Here is a 12,721-nt window from a genome sequence, read left to right on the forward strand (position 1 = left end):
ACCCTCCAGGTGTCTGCTGTTTCTTCTCCCTGCTCCTGTCCCTCCTAGCAAGGCTTTGGTTAGGCCAGGAGCACCTCCATCATTTGCAGGTCCCAGAGCAAAATGAAATTCGAGGCCCTTTGTTCAAACATCAGATGGTGACATCAGAGCATTCCAAGTGTCAGGCCCTGTGTAACTGCATAGGCCGCACACACATAAAGCTAGTCCTGGTTCTGGCCCTTTCCCTTGACCGTCTGAGGGACCCACCCACAGCCACAGGAAGTGAAGTCCTCTTCTGTCAGCGAACCATGTTTTTGGGGATCTCTCTTGCCTCCTCTCACCTGTTTCCAGACAGGACCCTCCCCCAGACCTGCCCCACACTTCCTTGTATCCATGTCCAGGCCCATCCTGGATGCCCTCATTCCATGCTGCTCCTGAGGAAATGCCCCCAACTTGCCCTCCTCAGAGCTTACCCTTGTTAAAGAAAAAAATTACTCATGACACTTGTTAAAGAGTGGTAAGGAAGACTTTATTCGAGAGGGGGAGGCTCCTGCAATGGGGTTTTATAGTAGGGTACAGACAGTGGGCTCGACTCCAAATACGACAAGGAAAAGTCGAATTTATAGCCAAGAGGCAGAGTGGGGGGCAGTGGATGGAAAATCACTAAGAGAAAACTTCAGGGGCTGGCCCGGTGGCTCAGGTGTTTGGAGCGCTGTGTTCCTAACACTGACGGTTGCTGGTTCAATTCCCACATGGGCCAGTGAGCTGCGCCCTCTACAGCTAAGATTGTGAACAACAGCTCTCCCTGGAGCTGGGCTGCAGCGAGCAGCCAGAGGTTGGCAGGAGCTGCCCTGGATTGCTGAGTGCTGCTGCGGTCTACTGTGTGCCACCATGAGCGGCCGGTGGCCAGCATGAGTGGCCGGCAGCCAGCGTGAGTGGCTGGCAACCATAGTGAGCTCCTGTGTGCTGCTGTGTGCTGCTGTGGACTACCATGTGCTGCCATGAGCGGCTGGTGGCCAGAGCTGCCCTGAGTGGCCCACTGACTGCCTCAGCTGGCAGGAGCGCAAGGTTCATAATACCAGCATGGGCCAGGGAGTTGTGTCCTACACAACTAGACTGAGAAACAATGGCTTAAACTAGAGGGGGGCGGGGGGAAGCGGAGGAAGGGGGGAAAAAAGAAAGAAAACTTCAGGGGAGAGGGAAGTCTTAGCTAAATGGTCCTCACAGGATTCTCACTGAGGCAGGCCAGTGATTTGACATCACCTGGGGGATGCTGGAGGGTGACCCAATATAAAGGATGGGGGTTCTGGTTTAACTAACTTAGAATTCTTGCTAGAACTGGACTGTACAAGAAAGGAGACCTTCCAAGGTCGGGCCTAGTCTAAAGAGAGCTCAGAAGAGCCACCAAAGTTTGGTCAAACTTTGTCATCCCCACCCCATGACCTGGAGTGATAAATGATCCAGCTCTCCTCTGAACTCCCACGGCACTCACACCTCACAGCACGTGACATATTTCACTTTCACATTCTTTTTCTTTTCTGAATCCAATAGAGGGCCAAGTCCCCACCCATTCGGGGGGGAGGTTATGCAATCTGCATTGTCACTGTGGGGCCTGCACTCTTTTTGGAGAAAGGCCCACTAATACCTACAGCCCCTGCCCCCCAGTCTCAGAGAAAGTTACTCTCACGCACCAACAGGCTCCCTCTGTCTTCTCCATGCTCTGCTGATTCGATCACCATGTTTGCACTCTCTAGATTCTCCTGTCCTCTCCTTTCTCCTGCCTGGCCCGGTGACTACACGGACATGTGTGTGTTGTCCATCCCTCACCCACAGAAAATGGCCAAGAGGGCGGAGGTCATGGCCACCTCAGCTGGGAACCAGACCAGGTCCTGAGGGAGGCAGCAACACGTCATTGTGCAGTGAACAGTGGGTGCCTGGCTCAGGAACCCTGGTGCTTGACAGACCTGGTTCCCACCAGGTACTCGTGGGTCAATGAACACTCAGAATAGGAGCCCTCCCCACCTACCTCACCCAAACCCCAGCTCAAACCCATGCCAGTCAGGGGAGGGTTCTGGTCCCTCTTGACTCTAAAGCCCCCCCAGTGCCTTCTGGGGCTGGAGCCAGAGTGGCTCTGGGGATGAAAACAAAACATAGCTCTCCCAGGCAAGGCCCACAACCCAGTGGAGAGAAGTGAAAGGGTGGTTCCAGCAACACGAGGAGAGTTGGCAGAGAGGCATACGGGGGGCTGTGGGCACAGGGAAGAGGATTACCGTCCATGAGTTCAGACAAGGCTTCCGTGAGAGCCCTGCTGTGGTCGGAAGGAGCGAGCACTACTATCCGTGTGACTCAGAGGCCTCAAGTGATAGACTGAGGGGCCCAGGGAGCAGCTGGAAGGCATGACACTATCTGACCTAAGAACAGGAGGGACCAGGGGCAGGGGGCCCAGTGTGGGGGGTTACCACCGTTCTGGAATGAACTGGCTGCCTGGGCCTAGTCTCCTGGGGATGGGGCCTGCCAGGGATGGGACGAAGGGGCTTCCCTAAAGCAGGAGCCACTACAGTGGCACCTGTAATCTGCTGGCCCCAGAGCCACCAAGCCGGCTTGGGGACCAGGAACTGGTTTGCCCGGCAGGAACAAGCTAACAAGGATCCGGTTCCCTGAGACGCCCAGCTTGGCCCTCCAGAGTCGTGTCCCCCCCCCCCCCCCATCCCACACACACACATCTGGGCAGGGCCTTGGTTTCTGGCAGAGCTGCCAAGTTTTGGTACCGCCCACCCACACCCCGCTGGCTGTACTGGCCGGCCCAGCTCTCTTAATTGCTGGGTGAGGAGCCGTTCTGCAGAGCTGGTACACATAAAAGTAGACCCCAGCCACTGCGGGGCATGTGGGCACCCAGCCTGACTAGTTCCAGGCCTTGGGGAGGGAGTGGTCCTGGCTTCAGGCCAACACCCAGCTGTGGGGGCCCCTTTGGAGGGCCACTGGCCCAGAGAACTTGGTTTGAAGGGGTCTGTGAAATGGATACTCCTGCCTAACACAGGAGCTCCTCCTTTCCCTCCCCAGGCAGAGGGGTGGGCCTAGAAGGATCTCAGCAAAGCCCAGGGATCTGACTGACTAGTCCAGATTTCACCCAAGCCTGGCCAAAGCTAAAAGGGCTGGAGCAGGGGAGTAGAAATGGGGCAGAGGGAGCGGCAGGAAGCAGCCCTGCTGGCCTCCAACCCAGGAGCCCCAAACACACCCCCTTGGACACACCTACCACCCACAGCCCCTCTCTACACATACCTGCCAGTCACAGGGCCACAAACACAGCTACCCTTGGCAGTCAACTCACACATCGCTCTCCACCCTGAAAAGGCAGGGCACACCGGCTCACTCCACAGCTCCATGCACACCCCTGCGCAGGACCCACCTGCTGGGGCCTGAGGGGCTGCCAGGCATGGCCAGGAGGGCGGGGGCATGGCCACAGGGCACACACTGGGAATTTGCTGAGAGCACCTCGGAGGTTGCACCTGCCCCACCAGGGCAGGCACCAGGAGGGGAGAGGTCTGTGTGCTACCTCCCCGGGGGCAGGAAGCATATCCAATTCAACCCTAAGCCCCCATGCCCTGATGGCCTAACAGTGCCTGGCAGAAGGGAAGCGCTCAGTACATGGCAACATCACAGGGATTCATGCGTAAGAACGCCACAAGGAGTGGGGAGACGCCACCTGCACAGCCAGATTGGGTCTGTGCTCCAGGCCATCCACCCAGGAGGGAGGAAAAGGTCCAGAGGGGAAGCCAGATGTCTGAGAGGCAGGGATGGGAGGTAAGGGGCTGCTTCCCAGGACAATGTTCCAGAATACAAATCAGTTCAACTCTCATCTCTGCTTCAAAATACCCCATGGAGGGGCGGCCAGTTAGCTCAGCTGATTAGAGCGCGGTGCTCTTAACAATAAGGTTGCCAGTTCGATCCCCACATGGGCCGCTGTGAGCTGCGCCCTCCACAACTAGATTGAAACAACTACTTGACTTGGAGCTGATGGGTCCTGGAAAAACACACTTAAATAAATAAAAGTTAAAAAAAATAAAAAAACCCCATGGCCTTCCATGCCTATGGGGAAATGTACACATTCCGTACTGTGGCAAAGGCCCTTTGTCCAGTGACCCACGAGCTTTCTCTGCCTGTCTCCTGTACCTTCCCAGGGACCCCACCCCTAAAGGGAGGAGTTTACCAGCACCAGACAGGAAGATGGGTGGTGGGTTCTGGGAGGGCAGGGCCCTACCAGAGCCTTTGGGGGCTCCAGCAGAAGCTGTCCTAGGACAGCCCTAAATCTAGCAGGGCCCTGGGCACTGGGGCTCGGACTTTGCACCGAGAGAATGTTTCATGTTCTAGCAATGCCTTGGGTGACTTGCCCTTTTGTTTTACTGGGTTCCCTGACATTGTTCCTTCTAAAAAATCCCACTGGTGTTGAAGAAAGGAATTTCAGCCCACACGGCAGCTAAGGAACCATGTGGTGCTGGGGCAGGAATATTCCTCCACTCACCAACACACGTACCCAGCAGCTGTGCACAAGGCACAGGGCACATCCTCCCACTGACCACGACCTTGGGAGGAGCTGCAGCCCACGTCCACAGCCCAACCCCGACCATCCTCAACCCTGCCCTCTACACTCCAGGGATGGACCCAATGTTATCACCCAGGGCCTCCTCATAGAAAATGTGGTTTTATTCTGGGGGAGGCCAATGTTCCCGTCCCGGCCTCCATCCCTCATGCCCATCTGCTTCTTGGGCTCCTCACCCCCCAGCTTCCTTTCCTGGGCCAAACCTACTCCAGGAGCAGTGCTGGGCCCTTCCGGGGTGCCCCTCAGCCAGGAGGGCTTGGTGTTGACACCTGCTGCAGGCATTCTGTGCAGCCCACAGCGCTACTGGATCCCTCCTCTCGGCGGGCCACCCCATCCCTGGCTGGCCTCAGCAGATTCTGCCCCAGACCAATGTCAGGAAGGAGCCAGCATCTCGGGGCGGGCTTGCCCAAGCCATCTTCTGACAGTGCTGCTGCTGCTGTCAGCTCGCTCCACTGGCCTCAGATCTTGGAGGACTCAAGCCGAGGACTCCAGGGCGTCGGGGGCTCCCGCAGCGCCTGCAGCTCCTGTTCCAGCGCCTGGTTGCGGCGGTACATATCCATATAGCCCCCCTGGATCTCCCGCTGGTAGCGCAGCACACGCTCTTTCTCCTCCTGCCACGTCCGCCGCTCCTGCTCAAAGCGTAGCGCCTGCTCCTGGCCCCGGAGCCGCTCCTGCAGCAGCTCGGCCCGCAGCTGCTGGGCGCCATCTCCGGCCTCACCGCCCCCTGCCTCCCCCAGCAGCCCCCTGCTCTTGCAGTCATCAGTCTCACAACTGCCCGGGGCTTCCTCCCGAGGGGCCTGCTCCTGCAGGCTGCGCACGGCCTCGCGTAGCCGGGCCAGCTCTGCATCCTGGGCCTGGGCATGTGCCCGGCTGCCCCGAAGCTGTGTCTTCAAGTTGAAGATCTCAGCCAGCTTCTGAGCCAGCTCGGCCTGGGCCTCCCGCAGCTGCTGCTTCAGGAGGCTAATCTCCGCTGTCTTCTGGCATACCTGGAGCGGGGCACAGGATGAGCAAGAGCCAAGCAAAGCCGGGTAAGGGGGGGCGGACAGAGAATGGGACTACAGCAATGGGGATGGGAGAGTGCCTGAGGGCCTGGCCTCTCACCTCCCATCGGGCTTCCTCCTCTGGCCGCGTGGTGGGCTCGGCCTCTGGGTGCCGAGGCTCAGGGGCCAGGCCCTGCTGTGCCCGCAGCTCCTTGCGCAGGCGCCGCTGCTCCTGCTGAGCCATGAATAGCTGCAGCTGTAGGGTGCGCTCGCTGCGTTCAGCCTTCTGGGCCACCTCGTGTAGCCGCTCTACGTACAGGCGCTTCAGCTCAGACAGCCACAGCCGCTGGCGCTCCTCCAGCACCTGCTGAGGGAAAGAGGTGCCTGATAGGGCCGGTGCACCCAGCGCTGGCCCACCGCTCTGATACTCCAGCTGCAGCCAGTATCCTGTGCCCGAGCACCACAGGGCCCACGGCCCAACCCCCTGGCCACACAGGTACCCTACGCTGGGATGCCCTCCAGAGGTAAAGTGTCCCCAACAGATGGCCCTCCCAGGAAGTTTCTCCCACCCTCTTACACAACTCTAGCAAGGACCATGAGTGACCTGATAGTCCAGTACAGGGGTGGGAAGAGAGGAGCAGAGTCATCTCCTTTCTTACTCTCTTGTGCTCAGAGCCATGTGGGTAAGCTGGCGGGGACCCTGTCTGCCTGATACGCCAATGCCAAGGGACAGCACGGACCCCATAGCAGAGGCTGCCCTCACCTGTGTGAAGGGGTTGGCGCCATCCTCGTCACTGAGGCCTCTCTTGAGATCCTCACAGGTGTCAGGCAGCATGGCCACCACCTCCTCGGTGGTAGGGCAGGAGAACTCGTAGGGGGGTGGCGGCTCAGGCAGGCAGCTCAGCATGGCCAGTGGCCCAGCCTCCTTGGGGTTCCGCGAGGTCCGGTCCAGGGAGCCCCCAAGGTGATTAATGTGGCCCAAGGAGGAGCTGAAGGGACCAGGGCCGGTGCCAGGACTGCGGCCAAAGCTGCCCCCGCTAGAGGAGTCAGACAGGCTGGGTTCGGGCTCAGGGCTGGCCTCATCCAGGCTGAGGGCATGCAGTAGCTGGGCGCGGGCCTGTGCCTGGCTGGCCCGGGGCCCTGGGCTCAGGGGCGGGTGGCAGGCCAGCGTGTGCAGGCTGCCGTTGCTGCGCCATAACTTCTGGCCCTTGTGAGCCGCCAGGCTCTGCATGGACAGGAAGCCTTTCCCGGTGCCTGCCACGGGCTTGAACACCGATGGGCGAATGCGGCACTGCCAGGAAGAAAGGGCGGGTGTGAGGCTCTGGGTTGACTGTGTTGCCCTCCGGTGCTCCCGCAGCCCGAGGATCTTCTTTCAGACATGGGCACATGCCACCGGGAGGCAGTGACCAAGCCTCAGGCTCGCCCAAAGCTCCCCATCCCCACCCTCCCACACTAGGGAGGAGTGTGGGCAGAGGCGTACCTTGTCGAAACGACCCCGCTCAGGCAGCGAAGTCTTGCTGAAGTCACCGGCCCGAGGGTGTTCCTGGTAGTAGAGGGTGGCATAGTCGGCAGCCTCGTTCCGAGCAGCCCGCTTGGTGGTCTTGCCATCCTTCTTGGGGAGGTGCAGGTAGCTGAGGAGTTCACGCTGGCCCAAGCCCTTCCGGAGGAGCCCATCAGGCTGGCGGGATCCCCGGGACCCCGTGAGTGCTGCACGTAGCTCTTCAGGGGAGAAGTCCTGCCGTTCTAATAGGCTGCCCACGCTGCCCATGGCAATGCCAGCAAGGCCTGGGGCTGTGGCCATGAAGTTTCAACAGGGCACAGGCAGCTGCTTCTGGAGATTGGGAGACTCCATCAGGGGAAGATGGGTGTTTGTGGCCCACCTTGCTACTGATCCCCTAAAACCAGATGCTTGTTCTGTATCAGCTCCACACCCAGCCCAGGCCCAGGAAAGGCAGATGTGGTTCTGGAGAGACTCTAGGACAGGATTCCTAGGCTGGCAAGAAAAAGGGGTACAGGCCCCAAAGCCGCCTTCCCAGTGTCCGAGCTCTAGCTCTGGGCCAATGTGTAATGGGTGGGGAGGGGAGAGGGGGATGGACGGGGGACGCCCTGAAGCAGCAAGATAGGGTCCCTCCCAGGACTGGACCAGCTGAAGACTCAGGCTCTCTGACTCTGACCTTGCTCACTCTCCTGCTAGGCTTCCCACCCAACCTGGGAGGTGGACAGAGGGCACAGGGAACCAGGGCCAATGACCTCAGACTCTCCATTCCTCCTTCTTCCCATGGGACGGGAACCCAGTTCAGCCCTCCTCCTGCAGTCAGTTCCCCAAGGGAAGCACCTGGCACGGGTGGAGTAACAGGGGAGGGATACAAACAGGAAGGGCTCAAGGGGAGGAAGGATGGCAGGAACAATGGCCATAGTTTCCGGAACAGGTGTTCAGCTCCGGCCGGGTAGGAGGCAGAGGGAAGGGGCAGCCAGAACCCCAACCAGCTGCCACTTTAGAACCCACCGTCAGGCAGGGAGCATCCTAAATCCTGACCCGGTGTGGAGCTAGTCAGTGTGTGGGGTCTGGCTTCCTCATCCAGACAATTGCCATGACAACTCTTATTAGGGATGCCTGGAGAATGGGCTGAAATAACAGGACGAGCACACAGTACAGGGCCCAGCCAGCAGCCAGGGTCCAGGCAGGCTGGCCCCAGCTGAGCTTCGGTGGCCAGACACACGAACGGTGCTGGCGGCTGGCTGAGAGAGCAGGCTACGGACTGTCTCCCACCTGTGCTGGGACCACACGGTGGAGGGCAGGGCTTGTCCCTGGTGCCCTGGTGGATTCCCGGTGCTAAGCCCGGTGCTCAGAAAGGACCTGCTGAATGAACCAATGCCATCATCTCTGCCTCCGACCCCGCTGTTCCCATTCCTGGGTAGACACCCAGCAGGAACGTTGTATGTCCCCACCACCCACCCAATATGCTTCCGGGACACCCACTCCGCCCCAAACAATGGTCGTTAGGAGGTTCCATCTTCCTCAACCATTTCCAGGTTTTGTGATTGTGGAAGACAAAGCTCTCCAGGAATGAAAGGGAGGAGGGTGCAGCCCTGCCCCCACACCCTGTGGCCCTCAACCTCACACTGAGCAAAAGTAACCTTCTCAAGCCTTTCCTCTCAGCCTCCAGCTCGCTCAACCCCTCTGGGGTGTCACAGGCTACACAGGGTTAGGGGGACTCATCCAAGTAAGGAATCACAGCGACACAGCCCTGCATAGGGGTCTCATTGACTCTGTGACATACTGTCCAGTTTTTTAGGTAAGGGCACTGGGGCTCTGAAAAGTGAAATGGTTTGCCCAAGGTCACAGAGCTGGTCAGAGTGAAGATGCCTGTGATGCCAGCACCATAGCTGCCAAATGACTAGTGGGGTCCCAACATACCACCCACAGCCCAAACAGTTGGAATTGAAGCATCTGCCTCCCAGTCTGCCACCCCCTAGCCACGACCAGCCCACCCGGCAGACACCACTGTGTCCGAGAATGCACTGAAGTCCTGTCATTCCCGTCGGGGATGTGGACAGCAGAGAACATGGTCTCCTGCCGTGCCTCACACTATCTCTCCGTGGGCACCTCCCTTCACCATGCTGCGGTTTGCCCATCTCTGAAGTGGGAAAGACTCTGCCTGCCCACCTTCCTCATAGGGTTGCTGTGACAGTCACAGAGACAATAGAGGAAAAAGATCTTGTGAACTATAAGCCCAGTGTGAGCACGGGACAGGGATGGTGACAGGGGTGCCAAATTTCCCACTTCATCCCAAACACAAGTCTCACCTTCCCCTGGGCAGATCCTCTCTTTCTCAGGGAACAATAATCGACACCCCCCCCTTGTGACCTACAAAGGGTCTCAGGTCCAGGGGAGAGGCAGCCATGGGCCGTAACAGCATGTACACCGCACACATACTGCAGTCTAGTCAATGCCACCAGCAGCAGAGGCTCCTTCATTAGAGGACACAGCACGGACAGTCATATCCAACAGCAGACAGTCAGGCTCAAGGTCATCCACACAGCCCTGAGTACCCTCATGGATACGTATACATAACAGGAATACTCAAGCAGGAGAAACCCAGGGTCTTCCCCAGCCCTGAGGCTAGATGCAGGATGTGTGTGTGTGTGAGAGAGAGAGAGAGAGAGACAGACAGACAGACAAAGTGCTGAGGGGGGCAAGGGACCAGCTTCTGTCCACAAGTGACTAGAGCCATTAGAAACAGCTATGGAGCTGGAGGAAGGGGCATAGACAGCCCCTTCCCTTTGTCTTTCCGTCAGCCCTCACCCCCACCCCTCCTAGGGAACTTCTCTGTCTATATTCTCCGCTTTCAGGAGGTTCCACCCTGCCCAGGTCTCAGTCTAGGGACAGCCCCTTTTCCTAGAGGGGTCCATCCACCTCCCCTGTCTCCCCCCAACACACATTCCTTCTTGTTGCTTGGAAGCCCAGGGACTGGCCTGGTCAGGCCAGGACAGCTGTGCAGGCTGAGCTGGAGAGGATTTGGTGGGGGAGGGGGAAGGGACAGCAAGTGCCTGCAGCCCCACTAGGTTTGGGCTGGACCTTCTGCACAGGCCCCTGCTGGGCCAACAGGGCCCTTTTACTCCTGCTCCCATCCCCCAGACCCAAGATTAGGCAGCAGACTGAAAGCCCTGGACACAGACTGTCATCTCTTAGGGAACACTCTTGGTAGAGACAGGAGAACAGGGTTGGGGGACCACCCTGGCCATGGAGCAGAGAAAGGACATCAGGGAGGCATCCCAGTGCCCATTAGTGGGTGCCTTGTTGTGTCAGCCTGATGCTGAGCCTAAAACAGCCTCAAAACACTCACAGGAAGAATAGTGTCACCCCCACTTCAGAAGAGGAAACCAAGGCCCAGGAGGTGAAAACGTGCCTAAGGTCAGATTCAGCTGCACAACAGAAAGTGCACCGGTTCCCCAGGTGCAGAAGCCTTCCCGGACCCCACAGGGCACCTCCTCTGTGGTGGGACATGCCAGAGCCCATGGACAAGAAGCTCCCACTCCTGCCTCATCCGCAGGCAGCCGCTGCGGAGTCCAGGCCCCAGGGGAGAGTCCCACCACCTGCTGGGGGATCAGCTTTGCTGAGGGGCGTGTCTGCAGCTGCCCCTGAGGAATGACACTGGAATGTCCCAGCTCCAAAAGAGGAGGCAGTGGATGAGGGGTCCCAGGAAGGGGACCGGAGAAGCTGGCATACCCTACCTAACCCAGCTGCCACACTTGAAGGGACAGAGCCCAGTGCCTAAACCCTGCAGGAGTCACACTTCGTCTCACTACATAGTCACAGTTGCACAGCATTCTACAGTTTTTCTCAGCCCTTTCATTTCATAATCTGATCTCCACACAGCCTTGTGGGGACAGGGAGGATAGCAGCTACCTCACTCCATTTTACAGACAGGGAAACTGAGGGCCAGAAGGAGGAAGCAAGTGACCCAAGACCCCACAGTGACGAGCAATCCCAACTCCCTGGGCAAGATCCTCTGTACTGAACACGGCTATCCCACCCAGGGGTCACCTCCATAGGCTCACACACTCCTGTCTACGTATGTCTGCCCAGCCCCCACACCTGCCTCTCCCAAGGGCATGTGGAACCAGGCTGGTTTGGATTCCAGTTCCCTCAGCTGAATCCCTTCCGTCTGTCCCTGGGTCAGGAAGAAACCGTGGAAGCACTGCTGCACAGGGACACTGAGCCCTGGAAGCTGCTAACTCTAGAGGCGGTAGTGGAAGCAGGCTGGCCGCGCTCATTCAGTCTGGCACATACACACCCACACATAGCCAGCCGGCAGAAGAGCCCTGCCCAGGAGGGCTCTGGGAGGAGGCTGATCACCGGGCCCAGGATGGCCTCTTGCCTCTGCTTCCTCCCCGGGCTGGAAAGGGAGAAAGCACGGTGGCCAAGCCCAAGGGACGGCCAGGCTGAGCCCCAGATGAAAACGAGAGCCCCAATCTGTTCTTAGGAGAAGGGGGATGCCCGGTGGGAGACGACGGATCCTAGTTCTCTTTCTGGACACAGCTAGAGCTCTGATTTCGGCCTGGCCCCAGGCCAGCCCTTACTCTGGTCAAAACTTGTGGCCAAACAGGGACCGTACTCTGGCCGCCAAGACCTGGGAGCATCCCTTATCCGCAGGTTGGGGCGCCTGGCGGCAGGGAGGCAGTTGCCGTCGGGTGCAGGACCGAGGGTTGGAGGAGAAAGGGGTATCCCGGAGGCGGTTGGGAGAGGGGTCTCATGGGGGAGGAGGAGAGGCACACGAAGCAGGCATCCTCCCAGAATTTCCCCCAGGAAGGCTGTGGCAGAGGCTAGACTCTCCAGAACTGCGGGAGGTCCTCGAACTACCTGGGGGACGGGAGGGGATGTTCCTTCCTGTCACCTCCCAGGGGTCTGCACCAGCGATCGGGCTGGGGGGAGAAGGCCGAGGTCAGGCTCCCTCGCCAAGGGCGTCTGCCCCACCCTAGCCGCGGCGCAGGGGTCCAGGACGCTGCTCCATGGAAAGCACGTTTGCAGCCGGTTGCAGAAAGCAGCAGAACCTGCCGCCAGCCCCTCCAGAGGAACGTCTGGGTAGGTCCCTGATCCAGCGCCTCGGTGCCCGGAGCAGGGGACACCTGGGCGCACACCGCACCCTGGCACCCCCGCCCACTTCTCAGACAGGAACCTCGCCGAGAGAGGGGTTGCGGCTTAGCCAAGGTCGCAGGGAAAGCGAGACCTCGCCGCCAACCCCAATCCCGGAGTCCAGCCCCGGCCCCTGGCGCGCCCCTCTTACCATGTTGGAGCTGCTCCGCACCCCTCGCGCGCTGCAGTTCCTTCGCACGGATTTGAACCCTCCCTCCACGGCACCCGTCCAGCCGAGACTGCGAGCCGGGACGGCCGGGCGACAGACGCCGGGAAAACGCGGGCGGGCGGGCGCCAGAGCCGGATTGGCGAGGGAGGGACGCGCTCGGTAGCGCTCGCTCGCCTGCCCCAGAGGCGGAGGGAAAACCCGGCCTGACTCACCCGCGCGCCGCCAGCCCAAAGCCCGGCCAGGGCCCCCGGATGTGGGGGGCGGGGACGGGGGGCAATGCCCGCCCACCGCCAGACAACCTGAGCCCCGCCCGGGCTCGCGGCTGCAACCCCGCCCCGGCCCGACGAGCCCCCTACCGG

The 12,721-nt window shown here is 59.7% G+C and overlaps 1 protein-coding gene across 2 annotated transcripts; it reads right to left on the reverse strand.

Annotated features, from left to right (window-relative positions):
• Nucleotides 1-1,104: 1,104 nt before the first annotated feature.
• On the reverse strand, nucleotides 1,105-12,590 carry N4BP3 (NEDD4 binding protein 3). 2 transcript variants are annotated; one of them, XM_033096563.1, is made up of 5 exons: nucleotides 12,345-12,590; nucleotides 7,037-7,387; nucleotides 6,320-6,847; nucleotides 5,678-5,920; nucleotides 1,105-5,562 (listed from the first exon to the last, which is right to left on the reverse strand). In XM_033096563.1, exons 2-5 carry the CDS (start codon nucleotides 7,355-7,357, stop codon nucleotides 5,035-5,037), a joined length of 1,620 nt encoding a protein of 539 aa, XP_032952454.1. In that variant the 5' UTR covers nucleotides 7,358-7,387; nucleotides 12,345-12,590; the 3' UTR covers nucleotides 1,105-5,034. The 2 variants fall into 2 exon arrangements, with proteins under 2 accessions (XP_032952454.1, XP_032952453.1); XM_033096562.1 differs by having other exon boundaries at nucleotides 5,678-5,923; nucleotides 12,345-12,589.
• Nucleotides 12,591-12,721: the final 131 nt, after the last annotated feature.

This window comes from Rhinolophus ferrumequinum, chromosome 24 (genome assembly GCF_004115265.2).
Source record: "Rhinolophus ferrumequinum isolate MPI-CBG mRhiFer1 chromosome 24, mRhiFer1_v1.p, whole genome shotgun sequence".
NCBI classification, from domain to species: Eukaryota; Metazoa; Chordata; class Mammalia; order Chiroptera; family Rhinolophidae; genus Rhinolophus; species Rhinolophus ferrumequinum.